The sequence below is a fragment of the Salvelinus namaycush genome, chromosome 6 (genome assembly GCF_016432855.1).
Source record: "Salvelinus namaycush isolate Seneca chromosome 6, SaNama_1.0, whole genome shotgun sequence".
NCBI classification, from domain to species: Eukaryota; Metazoa; Chordata; class Actinopteri; order Salmoniformes; family Salmonidae; genus Salvelinus; species Salvelinus namaycush.
The window spans coordinates 2815655-2834768 of record NC_052312.1 but is presented as its reverse complement, the minus strand read 5'-3'; the positions used below and the strand labels follow the sequence as shown (position 1 = coordinate 2834768).

At 47.7% G+C, this 19114-nt stretch overlaps 1 protein-coding gene across 2 annotated transcripts in view; it reads left to right on the top strand.

The window, feature by feature from the left end:
- Positions 1-15417, top strand: part of lrch4 (leucine-rich repeats and calponin homology (CH) domain containing 4) — a 55570-nt gene extending 40153 nt beyond the window's left edge. Inside the window, exons 7-17 of one of the 2 annotated variants that reach the window (XM_038995831.1) lie at positions 66-180; positions 1491-1597; positions 1712-1767; positions 3277-3429; positions 4381-4452; positions 4818-4872; positions 8373-8433; positions 8518-8711; positions 9094-9231; positions 9473-9550; positions 15053-15417. In XM_038995831.1, coding sequence (XP_038851759.1) covers positions 66-180; positions 1491-1597; positions 1712-1767; positions 3277-3429; positions 4381-4452; positions 4818-4872; positions 8373-8433; positions 8518-8711; positions 9094-9231; positions 9473-9550; positions 15053-15220 — 1197 coding nt within the window. In that variant the 3' untranslated portion in view covers positions 15221-15417. Of the gene's footprint in view, positions 1-65; positions 181-1490; positions 1598-1711; positions 1768-3276; positions 3430-4380; positions 4453-4817; positions 4873-8372; positions 8434-8517; positions 8712-9093; positions 9232-9472; positions 9551-10823; positions 11823-15052 lie in introns of those variants that run through there. The other variant, XM_038995830.1, reaches the window with a different exon arrangement.
- The last annotated feature ends 3697 nt before the right edge of the window (positions 15418-19114 follow it).

The window sequence follows — 19114 nt, the reverse complement described above, 5'->3', positions numbered from 1 at the left end:
TTACAAAAGGTCAAATGTGTCAGACCTACTTTTCCCACTTTCTCCTTCCCTATCTGTGTCTCCAGTCTGCAGATGACTTCTCGGAGCGGTCCCTGCGTATTGCTGAGCTCACCAGAGACCAGAGGAACCTGGAGGAAGAGGTGGAGGACGACTCTTCCCTCACAGAGACCCCAGACACGGGTGAGCAGTGGGCTCTAACTAACTCCCTTTAAACTATCACACATTATAACATCAGTTAGTCACACACCCTGGTCTGGGCAGAGATGCAGGCTTTTATTCCAGCCAAGCACTAACCCCTTACAACCATTTAGACATTACGGGCCACCTTCTCAGACACAGATGTAGCTATTACTCCTGGACTGCAAAGCGTTCTGAATGGAGATTCTCCATTTAAAATCTGTGTCTGGGGGAAAATGGGCTAAAATACAGTCACTGGAGAATCAATGGGTTTTATTTCTGACTAGTCTCCTAGTGATGCTATCTAGTGGTGCTATCTAATGATTAATGTCCTCTAATCAAGATTCACAGCATTGATACACCCTTCAAAACCATGACAAATGTATTGTACAACTGAAATGTCTTCAACTGAAATGTGTCTTCCGCATTTAACCCAACCCCTCTGAATCAGAGAGGTGCGGTGGGGGAGGGGCTGACTTAATCGACGTCCACGTCTTCAGCACCCGGGGAACAGTGGGTTAACTGCCTTGCTCAGGGCCCGGGGAACAGTGGGTTAACTGCCTTGCTCAGGGCCCGGGGGAACAGTGGGTTAACTGCCTTGCTCAGGGCCCGGGGGAACAGTGGGTTAACTGCCTTGCTCAGGGCCCGGGGGAACAGTGGGTTAACTGCCTTGCTCAGGGCCCGGGGGAACAGTGGGTTAACTGCCTTGCTCAGGGCCCGGGGGAACAGTGGGTTAACTGCCTTGCTCAGGGCCCGGGGGAACAGTGGGTTAACTGCCTTGCTCAGGGCCCGGGGGAACAGTGGGTTAACTGCCTTGCTCAGGGCCCGGGGGAACAGTGGGTTAACTGCCTTGCTCAGGGCCCGGGGGAACAGTGGGTTAACTGCCTTGCTCAGGGCCCGGGGGAACAGTGGGTTAACTGCCTTGCTCAGGGCCCGGGGGAACAGTGGGTTAACTGCCTTGCTCAGGGCCCGGGGGAACAGTGGGTTAACTGCCTTGCTCAGGGCCCGGGGGAACAGTGGGTTAACTGCCTTGCTCAGGGGCAGAGCGACAGACATTTACCTTGTCAACTCGGGGATTCGATCCAGCAACCTTTTCGGTTACTGGCCCAAGGCTCTAACCACTAGGCTACCTGCCTCCCCATAAGCACACTCACTGAGGAAAGGGACATGCTTATTGTAACAAAACAGGAATAGAGACAGACAGCGCTTTGTTCTTCTAAATCTTGGTCATATCCTCAGACATTCTCTAATGTTATTTGACAGTCTGTAATATCTCTCCCCACACCTCCTCTTTCCTCTCTTGGTTTTCACAGTGACTGGGGAGGCCAAGCAGGTGGATTTCATAGACCGCAGCGTCACCGAGGAGAAAGAAGACTGCAGGACGAATCGTCCCACTCCCCCCCTCACAGCACCCCCGCAGGTTAGGAGGACACCTTTATGAACGCTTATAAAGTATTTATTTTACGTGTGTTTTTATAAACATCTTATGAAGAGCAGATGTGTGTATCTAACAACGACATGGTGGCGTTCGCAGGAGAACGCAGAGGAATCGTCACCACCACCCCAAACACAAGACTCTTCTAGAAGCAGGTGAGACACGCACGCACAGGAGGTTGGTGGCACCTTAATTGGGGAGGACAGGCTCGTGGTAATGACTGGAGTGGAATCAGTGGAATCATATCAGCAACATCAAACACATGGTTTCCAGGTGTTTCATGCCGTTCCGGATTTTATTATGAGCTGTCCTACCCTCACCAGCCTCCTATGACACACACACACACACACACACACACACACACACACACACACACACACACACACACACACACACACACACACACACACACACACAGACCATTGATACTGCACAAGGATACCTCACTCTCAGCTATGTAACAACAAGGGTGTGTGATCGTGATGTATGTGTGTGTCGGTGCCAATTTTCTTTTCGACTGTGTTCCTGCAACAGTTTGACTGGGCTGGCTATGTGTACACAGTCTCATACACAGCAACCGCCCGTCAGTGTTTTCAGATTGAAAAGGAGGACAGAGGACAGATAGTCTTTTGATCACACTCTCTCCCTGCCTTGTTTTACAAGGTCAGCCTCTCTCAGGGACTGTTTGAGGAGCTGGGAAAAGTCAACAGACTGTGGTTCCCATTACTAACACCAGTGACTGACCCAACCAGAGGAACACCCCCCCCCCCCCCCCCCCCCCAGCCAATCGGAAGCACTTGCCATCAAATATTTGCCATTTATATATTATTTTTTTATTACGTTTTTGACATCTTAAATAAAGAAGTTGCAATGTATTAGTTAACCCCTCTCTATCTCAATATTACATATTTAATTTTTTTTCAAGAGTTTTGAAATCAATCAAATGGTTTTACAGTAATTTATTTTGGAATCTTTGGTTATAAATCAGGTTTTGACCTCCATTCGAGTACATTTTATATATATTTTTTAAATTAAATACAGTCAAGAAGTTGCAATGTGTTAACACCTCTATCTCAATATAACGTATTTTGGTATCTGTAGTTAAAGATGGCGTTCTGACGTCTCCATTAATCATACCCGTCTGTGGTTGTTGTGTTGGCTGCAGTGGATTGAAGGGTTTTGGCAGGGGTTTCCCAAACTCTGTCCTGGGGACACCAAGTGGTGCAGGTTCTGGTGTTTGCCCCTAGATCTACACAGCTGACTCCAAATAATCAAAGCTTGATGATGAGTATCTGAATCAGCTGAGTGGTGTTAGGGGGAGGAAAAACTAAAACGTGCAACCCTTGGTGTGAGTTTGGGGAAACGCTGGCTTATGGGGTGGAGTCCTGGGACAGTGAGGAAAAGGCCATTTGACACTTATGTGACATCAAGCCACTACAACCAACCGCTGGCCAGCTTTCACCTGAATAGGATGCCATGTTGATGCTTAACGATATGACATCACGCGATATGACATCACACAGTATTTGGTGTTTGTTCAGTCAACACTCCCCTTTTTTATATTTAGACCTTTTTCCTACCTTCCACCCCTCTTTCACTGTGCTTTTCTATACGCTCACCCTCTTTCTCCATATCCTTCTCTCTCTCTGTCTCTCCCCCCCCAGGTCCACTGTCAGTGTGGAGGTAGGAGGGGGGCTGTCGCACCCGTCCCCCTCCAGTCCCACCCTGGAGGAGAGGAGGAGACCAGGTACTCTGCTCATCTGGCAGGAGAGAGAGAGAATCCATCAGCAGAGAGACCACACGGCCAGAGATAACGGGTGAGGAGAGAGAGAGGACCCAGTAGCAGCAGACGGGTCAGAGACAACGGGTGGGTAGGGAGAGAGGACCCAGTAGCAGCAGACGGGTCAGAGACAACTGGTGGGTAGGGAGAGAGGACCCAGTAGCAGCAGACGGGTCAGAGACAACTGGTGGGGAGGGAGAGAGGACCCAGTAGCAGCAGACGGGCCAGAGACAACGGGTGAGGAGGGAGAGAGGACCCAGTAGCAGCAGACGGGTCAGAGACAACGGGTGAGGAGGGAGAGAGGACCCAGTAGCAGCAGACGGGTCAGAGACAACGGGTGAGGAGGGAGAGAGGACCCAGTAGCAGCAGACGGGTCAGAGACAACGGGTGAGGAGGGAGAGAGGACCCAGTAGCAGCAGACGGGTCAGAGACAACGGGTGAGGAGGGAGAGAGGACCCAGTAGCAGCAGACGGGTCAGAGACAGCGGGTGGGGAGGGAGAGAGGGGGAGAGAGGACCCAGTAGCAGCAGACGGGTCAGAGACAGCGGGTGGGGAGAGAGGACCCAGTAGCAGCAGATGGGCCAGAGACAGCGGGTGGGGAGGGAGAGAGGACCCAGTAGCAGCAGACGGGTCAGAGGGTGGGGAGAGATCCTTTCTACAATGGAAGCTGTTAAGGCTGGACACAAACCCATATCCTTTAAAAAGCTGTGATCAGTGTTTTTGTTTTTAAACAGGACAATCAACAGAGTTGGTACAACAAAATATAACAAATAAAATCCCACCCCAATTAAAGTTAATATATTTTTTAAGGTCATTGTAACAACTAATCTATTAAGAACCAGCTGCTAGTCAACTTGTGTTTGGTGATGGACTTATGGTGTGAGTATTTCCCAATTTCAAACGGTGAACGAAATGGCAGTTGTAGACAACTTTATATGGAAACAACCATCTTTCCATTTCATATCTGATTTCTAAACATCTCCTTCCAGTTTACTGAAGATTACAACGGCCAAAACAGGAAGTCATGTGGCGACGATGTCACAGACAGGAAGTAGCTCGAGGTAAGAGACCTTAAATCTTACATGAACCAAGCTAGTCCAGGAAGTGAGAGAACACTTTTCCTGCCTGAATTGAAGCATGCGACGTATGAAATGTTAATTTAGGCTGCATTTAGACAGGCAGCCCAATTCTGATTTTTCTTCCAGCAGTTGGTCTTTGCACCAATCACATCAGATATTTTTCAGAGCTGATCTGATTGATCAAAAGACCAATTTAGTTGGTAAAAGATCAGAATTGGTCTGCCTGTCTAAGCTTCCGGTGTCTTTCTTTTGTCAAAGCTCTTGTTTATTAGTAGCAGATGCATGTGCACAGTGCCTGATTTGCAGTTTGAGTATTTTCTTACTGAATGTGCTCTGTCTCCCCCTAGTGGTAGTTCACCAGAGAACAACCACTCCCACAACGGCCTCAGACAACGATGTGCGGTCAGTCTTTCATGACTCTATACTTTCATCTCTCTACTATTTTTATTATTTTTTTTACTTTATTTTTGTCTTGATGGGTTTTGTGTTACTATTTAGTATCAGCAATATAATTCATAGCCCGGTCCCAGGTCTGTCGTCTCCTCCTGTAGCCCGGTCCCAGGTCTGTCGTCTCCTCCTATAGCCCGGTCCCAGGTCTGTCGTCTCCTCTTATAGCCCGGTCCCAGGTCTGTCGTCTCCTCCTATAGCCCGGTCCCAGGTCTGTCGTCTCCTCCTATAGCCCGGCCCCAGGTCGTCTGTCGTCTCCTCTTATAGCCCGGCCCCAGGTCGTCTGTCGTCTCCTCTTATAGCCCGGCCCCAGGTCGTCTGTCGTCTCCTCTTATAGCCCGGTCCCAGGTCGTCTGTCGTCTCTTATAGCCCGGTCCCAGGTCGTCTGTCGTCTCCTCTTATAGCCCGGTCCCAGGTCGTCTGTCGTCTCCTCTTATAGCCCGGTCCCAGGTCGTCTGTCGTCTCCTCTTATAGCCCGGTCCCAGGTCGTCTGTCGTCTCCTCTTATAGCCCGGTCCCAGGTCGTCTGTCGTCTCCTCTTATAGCCCGGTCCCAGGTCGTCTGTCGTCTCCTCTTATAGCCCGGTCCCAGGTCGTCTGTCGTCTCCTCTTATAGCCCGGTCCCAGGTCGTCTGTCGTCTCCTCTTATAGCCCGGTCCCAGGTCGTCTGTCGTCTCCTCTTATAGCCCGGTCCCAGGTCGTCTGTCGTCTCCTCTTATAGCCCGGTCCCAGGTCGTCTGTCGTCTCCTCTTATAGCCCGGTCCCAGATCTGTCGTCTCCTCCTATAGCCCGGTCCCAGGTCGTCTGTCGTCTCCCCCTATAGCCCGGTCCCAGGTCGTCTGTCGTCTCCCCCTATAGCCCGGTCCCAGGTCGTCTGTCGTCTCCTCCTATAGCCCGGTCCCAGGTCGTCTGTCGTCTCCTCTTATAGCCCGGCCCCAGATCTGTCGTCTCCTCTTATAGCCCGGTCCCAGGTCGTCTGTCGTCTCCTCTTATAGCCCGGTCCCAGGTCGTCTGTCGTCTCCCCCTATAGCCCGGTCCCAGGTCGTCTGTCGTCTCCCCCTATAGCCCGGTCCCAGGTCGTCTGTCGTCTCCTCCTATAGCCCGGTCCCAGGTCGTCTGTCGTCTCCTCCTATAGCCCGGTCCCAGGTCGTCTGTCGTCTCCTCCTATAGCCCGGTCCCAGGTCGTCTGTCGTCTCCTCCTATAGCCCGGTCCCAGGTCGTCTGTCGTCTCCTCCTATAGCCCGGTCCCAGGTCGTCTGTCGTCTCCTCCTATAGCCCGGTCCCAGGTCGTCTCCTCCTATAGCCCGGTCCCAGGTCGTCTCCTCCTATAGCCCGGTCCCAGGTCGTCTCCTCCTATAGCCCGGTCCCAGGTCGTCTCCTCCTATAGCCCGGTCCCAGGTCGTCTCCTCCTATAGCCCGGTCCCAGGTCGTCTCCTCTTATAGCCCGGTACCAGGTCGTCGGTCGTCTCCTCTTATAGCCCGGTACCAGGTCGTCGGTCGTCTCCTCCTATAGCCCGGTCCCAGGTCGTCGGTCGTCTCCTCCTATAGCCCGGTCCCACGTCGTCTCCTCCTATAGCCCGGTCCCAGGTCGTCTGTCGTCTCCTCCTATAGCCCGGTCCCAGGTCGTCTGTCGTCTCCTCTTATAGCCCGGTCCCAGGTCGTCTGTCGTCTCCTCCTATAGCCCGGACCCAGGACGTCTGTCGTCTCCTCTTATAGCCCGGTCCCAGGTCGTCTGTCGTCTCCTCCTATAGCCCGGTCCCAGGTCGTCTGTCGTCTCCTCCTATAGCCCGGTCCCAGGTCGTCTGTCGTCTCCTCCTATAGCCCGGTCCCAGGTCGTCTGTCGTCTCCTCCTATAGCCCGGTCCCAGGTCGTCTGTCGTCTCCTCCTATAGCCCGGTCCCAGGTCGTCTGTCGTCTCCTCCTATAGCCCGGTCCCAGGTCGTCTGTCGTCTCCTCCTATAGCCCGGTCCCAGGTCGTCTGTCGTCTCCTCCTATAGCCCGGGTCCCAGGTCGTCTGTCGTCTCCTCCTATAGCCCGGGTCCCAGGTCGTCTGTCGTCTCCTCCTATAGCCCGGTCCCAGGTCGTCTGTCGTCTCCTCCTATAGCCCGGTCCCAGGTCGTCTCCTCCTATAGCCCGGTCCCAGGTCGTCTCCTCCTATAGCCCGGTCCCAGGTCGTCTCCTCCTATAGCCCGGTCCCAGGTCGTCTCCTCCTATAGCCCGGTCCCAGGTCGTCTGTCGTCTCCTCCTATAGCCCGGTCCCAGGTCTGTTTGTGCTCTTGCCCAACTCATTTGCTGTCATTTTCAAGCCAAACATTGCCAACGAGTGACGGGGGCGCATGATCGCACAGACAGACTGTCACCCAGACTGTATAATCCACACCTGATGTAAATCATGTCTGTCACCCAGACTGTATAATCCACACCTGATGTAAATCATGTCTGTCACCCAGCCTCCCGGGTGGCGCAGTGGTCTAGGGCCACCAGAGTCTCTGGGTTCGCGCCCAGGCTCTGTCGCAGCCGGCCGCAACCGGGAGGTCCGTGGGGCGACGCACAATTGGCATAGCGTCGTCCGGGTTAGGGAGGGTTTGGCCGGTAGGGATATCCTTGTCTCAGTATGTAAAATGTAATGTAATGTAAAAAAAAAATAAAAAATGTAATTAAATGTATGCACTCTACTGTAAGTCGCTCTGGATAAGAGCGTCTGCTAAATGACTAAAATGTAAATGTAAAATGTATGACAGTCACCCAGACTGTATAGTCCACACCTGATGTAAATCATGTCTATGGCTGTCACCCAGACTGTATAATCCACACCTGGTGTAAATCATGTCTATGACAGTCACCCAGACTGTATAATCCACACCTGATGTAAATCATGTCTATGACTGTCACCCAGACTGTATAATCCACACCTGATGTAAATCATGTCTGACTGTCACCCAGACTGTATAATCCACACCTGATGTAAATCATGTCTGACTGTCACCCAGACTGTATAATCCACACCTGATGTAAATCATGTCTATGACTGTCACCCAGACTGTATAATCCACACCTGGTGTAAATCATGTCTATGACTGTCACCCAGACTGTATAATCCACACCTGATGTAAATCATGTCTGTCACCCAGACTGTATAATCCACACCTGATGTAAATCATGTCTGTCACCCAGACTGTATAATCCACACCTGGTGTAAATCATGTCTGACTGTCACCCAGACTGTATAATCCACACCTGATGTAAATCATGTCTGTCACCCAGACTGTATAATCCACACCTGATGTAAATCATGTCTGACTGTCACCCAGACTGTATAATCCACACCTGATGTAAATCATGTCTGTCACCCAGACTGTATAATCCACACCTGATGTAAATCATGTCTGACTGTCACCCAGACTGTATAATCCACACCTGATGTTAATCATGTAATTGCCTCACTCCCCCTTCAACAGAGTGCAGATCAGATGTCAGTGTCTCACACATCACCGGTTCAGCGCTCTGTTAGCCGATCAGGTATACACCGATACAGTTCATCTCCTATCTCCTAGTACAGACAACGCCGATGTTAGTTAACACAACGTGTGTGTGTTTTATCAGACGCTCCGTCGTCTCCCAAGGCGGCGTCCCCTCCAGGCCTGAGTCAGAAACCCAACAGTTTCCTGTTCCGCACCTCGTCCCGCTGCAGCGTCAAGAGTCAGTTCTCCATCTCAGGCTCCACACAGAGTCTGGTGGAGGCAGGCCGCTCTGAGTCTCGCTCCGTGTTGAGACCAGATGTCGTACAGCTACGCAAGGTACGCTTTTTACGGTCTATCAATTTTAAGAGGCTTTATTTTGACATGTTAACGTTGCCAAAGCAAGTGAAATAGATACAAAAAAATTACAGTAAATGTTACACTCACAAAAGTTCCAAAAGAATAAAGACATTTCAAATGTCATATGTCTATATACAGTGTTGTAATGATGTGCAAATAGTTAAAAGTACAAAAGGGAAAATAAATATAGGTTGTATTTATTTATCTCCATCTCTCTGTATCTATCTCTTTCTCTGTATTTCTCTCTGCCCCCCCCCCTCCCTCCATCTCTGTATTTCTCTCTGCCCCCCCCCCCCCCCCCCCCCATCTCTGTGTTTCTCTCTGTCGTCGTCCCCCCCCCCCCCCCCTTCATCTCTGTCAGACTCTGGAATCGAGGTTAAAGACCGTCCTGCCAGAGGATCTAGGTGAGGCGTTGTCCAATGGAACGGTCCTCTGCCAGCTGGCCAATCACGTGCGGCCTCGCGCTGTGTCCATCATCCACATTCCCTCCCCAGCAGTGGTAAGCCAATTCCAGACATTTACCGTCAAATTCTACTCAATTTAGGATAAATAAATAGGCCTGGACTTGATCAAAAAGTGAACAATATGGTATTTGTTGTGATGATGTGTCTGTCTGTGAGTCTGTGTCAACTCTGTAGGTGTCTGTTAACACTATGTGTCTGTTAACACGGTGTGTCTGTTAACACTGTGTGTCTTGTGTAGTTGACTCTGCCTGATGTTCGGTCTCTCTGTCTCTTCAGCCAAAGCTGAGCACGGCCAAGTGTCGTCTCAACGTAGAGAACTTCATCTCTGCTTGCCGAAGGCTGGGGGTCCCTGAGGTAAGGACTCTTTCCTTTCCACCCTTTATTCCCTCCTTTTTTTGTTCTTTCTGTGATTCATCACATGTCATGGTGTCCCCTTGGTCACGTATGTTAGTATTTTTCTCAGCTCTGAGATGATCCAGTTATGCTTTACAAAACTGTTTTTGTTAGCTACTTGTTGCATTGTCCTTCTGTGCTTGAAGCTAATTATGTTTGCCTTTGTGTCTCTCTGTTATGTCATCTTCATCTCTCTGTTATGTCATCTTCATCTCTCTGTTATATGTCATCTTCATCTCTCTGTTATGTCATCTTCATCTCTCTGTTATATGTCATCTTCATCTCTCTGTTATATGTCATCTTCATCTCTCTGTTATATGTCATCTTCATCTCTCTGTTATGTCATCTTCATCTCTCTGTTATATGTCATCTTCATCTCTCTGTTATATGTCATCTTCATCTCTCTGTTATGTCATCTTCATCTCTCTGTTATGTCATCTTCATCTCTCTGTTATATGTCATCTTCATCTCTCTGTTATATGTCATCTTCATCTCTCTGTTATATGTCATCTTCATCTCTCTGTTATATGTCATCTTCATCTCTCTGTTATATGTCATCTTCATCTCTCTGTTATATGTCATCTTCATCTCTCTGTTATATGTCATCTTCATCTCTCTGTTATATGTCATCTTCATCTCTCTGTTATATGTCATCTTCATCTCTCTGTTATATGTCATCTTCATCTCTCTCTGTTATATGTCATCTTCATCTCTCTCTGTTATCTGTCATCTTCATCTCTCTCTGTTATCTGTCATCATCTCTCTCTGTTATCTGTCATCATCTCTCTCTGTTATCTGTCATCATCTCTCTCTGTTATCTGTCATCTTCATCTCTCTCTGTTATCTGTCATCTTCATCTCTCTCTGTTATCTGTCATCTTCGTCTCTCTCTGTTATCTGTCATCTTCGTCTCTCTCTGTTATCTGTCATCTTCGTCTCTCTCTGTTATCTGTCATCTTCATCTCTCTCTGTTATCTGTCATCTTCATCTCTCTCTGTTATCTGTCATCTTCATCTCTCTCTGTTATCTGTCATCTTCATCTCTCTCTGTTATCTGTCATCTTCATCTCTCTCTGTTATCTGTCATCTTCATCTCTCTCTGTTATCTGTCATCTTCGTCTCTCTCTGTTATCTGTCATCTTCGTCTCTCTCTGTTATCTGTCATCTTCGTCTCTCTCTGTTATCTGTCATCTTCCTCTCTCTCTGTTATCTGTCATCTTCCTCTCTCTCTATCAGACGGAGGTGTGTGTGTTGTCTGATGTGTATCTCTGTAAGCTGCCTGCTGTGCTGCGCTGTGTGGAGGCCCTGGTGAAATGTGAGGTAGAGGGGGACACCCCCTACAACACCTGCTCCTCACTGCTCTCAGAGGGCTTCTTGATCTTCTACAGCCTGGTCATGATCCTGCTGTACACACTGTACTACCATCTGGTCTCATAGATACTGAGGACCCTGTTCTACACTGTACTACCACCTGGTCTCATAGATACTGTGTGTGTGTGTGTGTGTGTGTGTGTGTGTGTGTGTGTGTGTGTGTGTGTGTGTGAGCACTCGGACTGATGTGAATTTGACCACCTAATGCGAACATTCACAGACAACCCGGACTTAAATAATCCACCATAAATTCCATAAAAACACACACACACACTCACGCAGCTGTCCTGGCATGAGGTATGCAGGGTGAGAGACGAGCCTCACAACACAGGAAGGACTGTCAGCTGCCCCCTCCAACCTCACAGCTGCTATCAAAATGTACCCAACGTGACAGTACACACACACAGCCACAGCAGAGCACACTGTGTGTACGTACAACAGCTGGTGTGGTTGAGCACAACATGGAACCATGTGATTCATAAAATAACCGCTGAATTCATGTCCTTTTAAAGTTGAGAGATTGGCTCTGACCCATGTTTATGTTGTCTGAAATACCCTTTAGATAAAAGGGCCCTTTGAACATGACAACCTATGTGAATGATTAGCAGAGAAATACATTTGAGTTAATCCGTTACAGTTCTAATACAGAAACTCACATATATATTTTTAAAGGGCTTCCCTACATGACTGCTTTTACCCCTCTAATGCACAGCATGTCTCTCTGACAATGTCCTGTCTGACGATGTCCTGTCTGACGATGTTCTGACGATGTCCTGCCTGGCGATGTCCTGTCTCTGTGTCTGACGATGTCCTGTCTCTGTGTCTGACGATGTCCTGTCTCTGTGTCTGACGATGTCCTGTCTCTGTGTCTGACGATGTCCTGTCTCTGTGTCTGACGATGTCCTGTCTCTGTGTCTGACGATGTCCTGTCTGACGATGTTCTGACGATGTCCTGTCTGACGATGTCCTGACGATGTCCTGTCTGACGATGGATGTCCTGTCTCCAGTGAGGGAAAACCCCTGTACTCAGAGAATTGGGGACACCCGTTGTAACCCTTGAGGCGATTAGAAAACAGGAAAGGACCACGTTTATCAAATAAGAGGACATTTTGTGACCTAGACTCCAACATTTTTCTGAAAGGATTAAGACATATTCTCATGGAAGCCATTTTGAGGAAATGAGACCAATCATTCGTGCCTGTTTATAACTGAGTGCCAGTAAGAGTACTCACTGACCAACGCCTTCCACTGGTTTCTGCCTGCTGTGTCTGACTGTGACCACCAGGGAGCGGTGTTGCTACACACTACATTACACCGACTGCTGTCCCCAATGCTTTTATGTCTAAAAACTGATGGTACAGAAACATTTCCAAGCTTGTAATGATTTATGGTAACTTCTTTTTGCTGTTTGTTTGGTCACCGGCTTAACATGCTTCATGTTTGTAAAAATGTAAACAACTAATTAAATTATTTTTTTTGTCTTATTTATATATTTTTTAAGATTATGTTTTGTGTTTTTTTTTTTTCTGTCTGTTGCAGTGCTTGGGAAAAGAGCTTTGGCCTCATAGATAAAAGCTAACTGAAATCAATTGGTTTAATTCGCTTCCTGATTGAGTCAGATTACTGGTTTTAGCCGTTCAATGGGACCACTTCTCCAAAGCTCGCACGAAATAAACATTTAGATAAAGATAATGGTTATTAACTTAAGTCTGAATTAACTGTCATGTGATCTGCTCTTACAGTTTAGGCACTACATTTCCCATCAGCCCTATTGTGTACAATGTTGCTGTGGGTACTCTTGGGAAGCTGTGTTTTTTTTTTTGTGTGCATTGTTGAGGCCTCTGCTTTCTCCAGCGTAAGGCTATGTCATAGCTACCTGAGTGCTCTGTGGAAACTCTGTGTGATGTCCAAGCTAGTAGAGTTCGCCAGCTTGTGGTCTGGTTCGTTTTAGCCTTTTCAATGGGCACAATGAATGGGGAAGGAAATAGGGGTTACAACACGTAAGGTTAACAGGTTTATGCGAGAAAAGTCATGTTAACTAACTGACATTATGAAGCGTTTATCTGCGTTTTTACTACATAAATCAAAATTCCCAAAGCGACGTTAGCCGATGAAGGTTCTCATAGAACGAGACCTGTGTGTTACCGCAGACCTTATTTCGGGCAGATATCCAAAAACCCTACCAAAAACGCCATTTTGTTTTCCCCTCATAGGCTTTGAGTTAGTGCCTACAAAAAGACCATTGTCAAAAATACTGAGGAGGTGTAATACATTTTATACACACACACACACACACACACTGTAAATAGAAGGCAACATTTCACCTTGTATTTGAGGTATGTCTCTTACTCCGGTGTCATCCTAATACTGTAATCAGGACTTTTTCATAGGACGGTGATGTATGCATATTGATAGAGCTTAGTCACCTTGCATGAAGTCATTTTGGTGGTCCGGGCTAGGTGGTTCCAACTCCTCAGCCTTCTATTCCCGTGTCCCTGAGGGATATGTAGAAATGTCTATTTCCTCTCTTTTGTCTGTTACATCATTTTTGGCACATAACCACAGTCAGTCGTTGTTGGAATTGCATTTGCGATTTAATGTTTCAACCAAAATGAGTTTTATAAAATGAAACTAAAAAAAGGTGAAACCACCACCATATTCACTGGTTTAGAAATGAATTATATTCTTTAAAATGTTAACTGAACAGAAATACTGTTGTATTTTGTAATATTTATATCATACCTATGTATTTAAATGAGTTTATATAAAATCTATAGTTTTTCTCCTCTGTAATGAAATTATTAAATAAGGAATTTAACCATTTTCGTGTGTCATCGTCTGCTTTTGAAGTCGGCTTTTTTGCTGCTAAAATGTTTTTTGTTTTGTAACTTGTATTCCTACCGTCAAGCTTTTGTTGCATTCTGCCCTGCGCTTCAAACTCTGCTCTGCCTTGTGGATACCAGGTGCACTACTGTCATTTGTGTGCTGCCCTCTGAGTGAAGAAGGTACGTTTGTGCAGCAGCTCACAGGACAGGTAATGATTGCACCATCGCTGCATGTTTGGACTGGGGTTAGTAGAGGCGGATAAATTACAGGGCTCAAGTCTTTCCTCGATTCCTTGTCCTTTCCTCTCGAGCCCTCCACTCATTTTTTTGTTTTCCTTTTTATTAGATCGAACCAGGTACTTTGCGTTGCAACCTGTGTTTAGTCCCCTCCACCGAACCACCCTACAATAATTGTCTTTTTATTTGATGCTCAAGTGTCACTGGTCACAAGCTCCACCCACTGACAGAGATTTTATCCAATGAATCCCATTTGCCCTCAAACTCCAATGAGCTCTCGGGGCTCTTTCAATTCATCTCTCCTCGATTCCGCTCCTTCTCAAAATGCATTGGACTTTGGACCTTTTTCCTCCCAATACGATTTGAAGAGTCGAGGAGAGAGGAATCAGGAAGGCAAGATGGATTGAGAAAGAGCCCTCGCCTCTTTTGAAAGTTGAGCGGGAAGTGTATGTCCTCTAGGTTTTCCACTGATGATTTGAGAGAGTTGGGAGGAGAGGACGGGAGAATTCAAGAAAATGCTTTTTAAAAGCCCAATTTGTACCTTTTTTCTCCCCCTATGGTCTCCACTCCATCTTCCGCTCCATGATGGATAAAGAAATGGGTACTTCATGTAGTGTGGTCCTTCTTTGAGCATGCAGTGGATGTGGTGCATGAGTGTACAAGTATTGAAGTTGTATAGTGTACGTCTGTGTGTTTTTGCTCCTTAAGTAACTGTGATTGTGTTACCGTAATGGTTGTTTTGACTACAGGTTAACAAGTCATTAGCTCGGTTGTATCAGATGTGCACGCTCATGGGGCGGCAGGGTAGCCTAGTGGTTAGAGCGTTGGGCTAGTAACCGAAAGGTTGCAAGTTCGAATCCCCGAGCTGACAAGGTACAAATCTGTCGTTCTGCTCCTGAACAAGGCAGTTAACACACTGTTCCCCGGTAGGCCGTCATTGTAAATAAGAATTTGTTCTTAACTGACTTGCCTAGTTAAATAAAGGCAAAATAAATGTACAGTGTGTGACTTCTGTCCCTCTTCCCACCCTAGGACACCCTGTGTCCCTGCCAGCTGATCCTGGACGGTGAGGGTCTGTCGCGGGTCGCCCAGACCGCCCAAGCCCTGCTGGACCTTCCTGTGTCAGGACCCCGCCGTGCCGCTGCCCTAACCGGGCTGCCCCAACAACTGCCTGCTCAGAAGCTTACCAGCACCCAGTAGATATCAGTACAGAACCAAATATAATGCAGTCTGCTGTATGGGAGTCTGTAGTGTGTGTTTTCTTTCATTCTTTGCCCATGTCTGTTTTGCGGTCTAAACATCTGCATTTTAAGACGTAGCCTACAGAGAATGGTACAACTTCCCCATAAGACTCAACTACACTGTCTCATTGTAGAATAAAATCTCAGGAAACTGTCCATGGTTTTGTATATGTGTTACTGTATTTGTCTACAGAGGGCCCCATTTCAACACAGACCTCCTCAGGTGCTAGAAGTTGTAGCCACATCACAATCAAACCTGCTGTTCTCAGAAAATGTTGGGGGGGGGGGGGGTAAACCTGCTGTTCTCCGAAAACGTCAGAGAGGACGGAATAATGTTCCCCTTTAATTAATCATCTGACGCTTGAATCATGAACCAATTACCAGTGGAGACTAATTATCAATCAGCAGTAATTGCTCCGTCGCACTCCCGATGGCGGAACTGGTCTGCAGGCTTATCACATCCCTTGTATAAGACACACACCGCGCACACATTCTCTGTCTCTCTCTATGTCTCTCTGTGTGTGTGTCTCTCAGTCCCCACTCTGTGTTAAGAGACAGAGATAAGAGCCTGTCTATTCCTCTCACGTCCCGGGCGGAAGCCCCCACGAGAGCCCGGCGTGTTGCTCGTAAGCGCCGTGTCGGAGAGTGGAGTGTCTCTCTGACATTTATCGGCTGTAATTGAAGCCGTGAATGAACCCCCACCCGTACACGCACTCAAGCGTCATGGAAACCGGGGTACTGCGGTCCAACCTCATTTGTGTTAGGAAACTACGCCATATTGATATTAATACAGATTTAGGAAAAGGGATATTGTTAGGATAAGGGATATCGTTAGATTTAGGAGAAGGGATATCGTTAGATTTAGGATAGGGATATAAGATTTATTGCCGGTTTTTGGAGCACCAAGACTTGTGATGGGTTTAACTTGCAGTATCTTGTCTGGTGCTATTATCCTTTTGAAAAAGGTTATTAAAGATGGAACAAGGTGTTATGGTTCAGATAGGGGTCAAATACGAGGTCGCACAAGATATCATTAGTGCTTCTTCAGTTTCATTCGGCTGAGTCTTTACTGAATACATGAACAGAAATCCTATCAGCATGGGAAGATATTTAAACAGATGTATTGTTCAATAACAAACTATTTTACTTGTGGATTATTAGCTTTTCAAAACATGAACTTCAAAACATTCACAATTAAATTGTACGATGCTGTGTGTAAAATTGCAAACAAACGTTCCATGGCTGTAGTTTACGTAAATCTCCGAGTCTCCACAACATTCTTGAACAGTGTCAAACAAACTCTTTGGGCAGCACTGGGTAAATCCATACCGTCCTGGAATCAACCTCAAGATCAACTTCAAATTGCTCTTTATCTTTTACCTTCACTTGTATACTTTATTTTATTTTTTATTTCTCCGTTATTTTACCAGGTAAGTTGACTGAGAACACATTCTCAATTACAGCAACAACTTGGGGAATAGTTACAGGGGAGAGGAGGGGGATGAATGAGCCAATTGTAAACTGGGGATTATTAGATGACCGTGATGGTTTGAGGGCCAGATTGGTAATTTAGCCAGGACACCGGGGTTAACACCCCTACTCATACGATAAGTGCCATGGGATCTTTAAGGACCTCAGAGAGTTAGGACACCCGTTTAACGTCCCATCCGAAAGACAGCACCCTACACCCTATACTAGGTTTGAGAGGCAATATTCGATTGGTTCCTTTGCTCTAAAATCCACCAAAGTCGTATGCTTGATATACAGGTAACTGCCAAAATAAAGGAAACACTTGAGTAAATGAGGGATACAAAGTATATTGAAATTAGGTGCTTCGACACATGTGTGGTTCCTGAGGTAAGGAATTAACATCCCATCATGCTTAGGGTCATGTATGATCTATGCCAAGGTGATCTGAAGCAGTTCTGGCTCGTAGTTGCCCATCGCCCTATTAAGACACCTTGCCGTTTCCTTTACTTTGGCAGTTACCTGTATATGGTCCATTCAAGCCAGATCTCATACAGGTCTGTTGTGTAGGCTTAGTGTGTGTTATTCACCTTCCATAGACAGGCTAGCTGGTTCTGACTTGGTTGGGTTGTGTATGTTGTGTAGGCTTAGTGTGTGTTGTTCACCTTCCATAGACAGGCTAGCTGGCTCTAACTTGGTTGGGTTGTGTATGTTAGGGGTGAAGCCTTACACAGGGACCCTCTGGTCCAGAATCTGAAGGGGCGTAGGACCTAGGGGGGCAGGGAGAATTTGAAGGGGCGTAGGACCTAGGGGGGCAGGGAGAATCTGGAGGGGTGGGGGCTAGGGAGAATCTGGAGGGGCGTAGGGCCTAGGGGTCATGGAGAATCTGGAGGGGCGTAGGGCCTAGGGGGGCAGGGAGAATCTGAAGGGGCATAGGGCCTAGGGGGGCAGGGAGAATCTGAAGGGGCGTAGGGCCTAGGGGGGCAGGGAGAATCTGAAGGGACGTAGGGCCTAGGGGGGGCAGGGAGAATCCGACGGGGTGTAGGGCCTCGGGGGGGGGCAGGGAGAATCTGAAGGGACGTAGGGCCTAGGGGGGCAGGGAGAATCTGAAGGGGCGTAGGGCCTAGGGGGGCAGGGAGAATCTGAAGGGGCGTAGGGCCTAGGGGGGCAGGGAGAATCTGGAGGGACGTAGGGCCTAGGGGTCATGGAGAATCTGGAGGAGCGTAGGGCCTAGGGGGGCAGGGAGAATCTGAAGGGGTGTAGGGCCTCGGGGGGGCAGGGAGAATCTGAAGGGACGTAGGGCCTAGGGGGGCAGGGAGAATCTGAAGGGGCGTAGGGCCTAGGGGGGCAGGGAGAATCTGGAGAGTGTCTCTCACACTGTGTCTCACGTTTTCTCTCTCGCACACATAAACCTTGATGTAACACTCGCTGACTCTTCGGACGAGGGTTGTCAAACCCTGGTATGGATTGTCTGCATTATTCTGAGGGGTCTTCTTTCAGTGAGGTCATCGAAGCTGAGGAAGCCTGGGATTGGGTGACGGTAGAGGACCACTTGACAGAGGGTGGGGTGTCGAGGGAGAGGGACGTCGCCGTGGAAACGATTGCCAAAACCATCAGGGTGAGGCATCTCCTGCGGCCTGTAGAGCTGAGGCATCTGCTGCAGGACCTGAGGAGGGTTAATAGGAAAAGTATGAGATAAACCAGGGTTTCTCAAACTGAGTTACTGCAGGGAGTCTGCGGCTAAGGGTGGCAGGTAGCCTAATGGTTAGAGCATTGGGCCAGTAACTGAAAAGTCCCTGAGCTGACAAGGTAAAAATCTGTCGTTCTGCCCCTGAGCAAGGCAGTTAACCCACTGTTCCCCGGGCGCCGAAAACGTGGATGGTGATTAAGGCAGCTCCCCGCACTTCTCTGATTCAGAGGGGTTAAATGTGGAAGACACATTTCAGTTGAATGCATTCAGTTGTACAACTGACTAGGAATCCCGCCTTTCCCTAGATCTCAATATATATATATAAAAAAATATTACTAACAACAACAGATTAAATGGATTTTGGCCAAGGGATCTGTGGAATAAATTTAGAGTGTGGAATACAATACAGTGTAGTATTATTAATCTACAATGTATCTTCTTCAACCTGGGCAACATGGGCCTGGGAGGCTCAAAGAAATATTGCTATCCACAGTAAAAATGTTCAGCTCAATAATTATTGTATTCCCCAAGATAATTTTAAAAACATAAATGCAATGTAATTTAAGCTTTAAATCTGCAAAGTTCTCTTTGTTTCATGGTGAAATTTGTAGAATAGCAGAATATTGGGATAGCGGATAGCCTAGTTAGAGCGTTGGGCCAGTAACCGAAAGGTTGCTGGATCGAATCCCCGAGCTG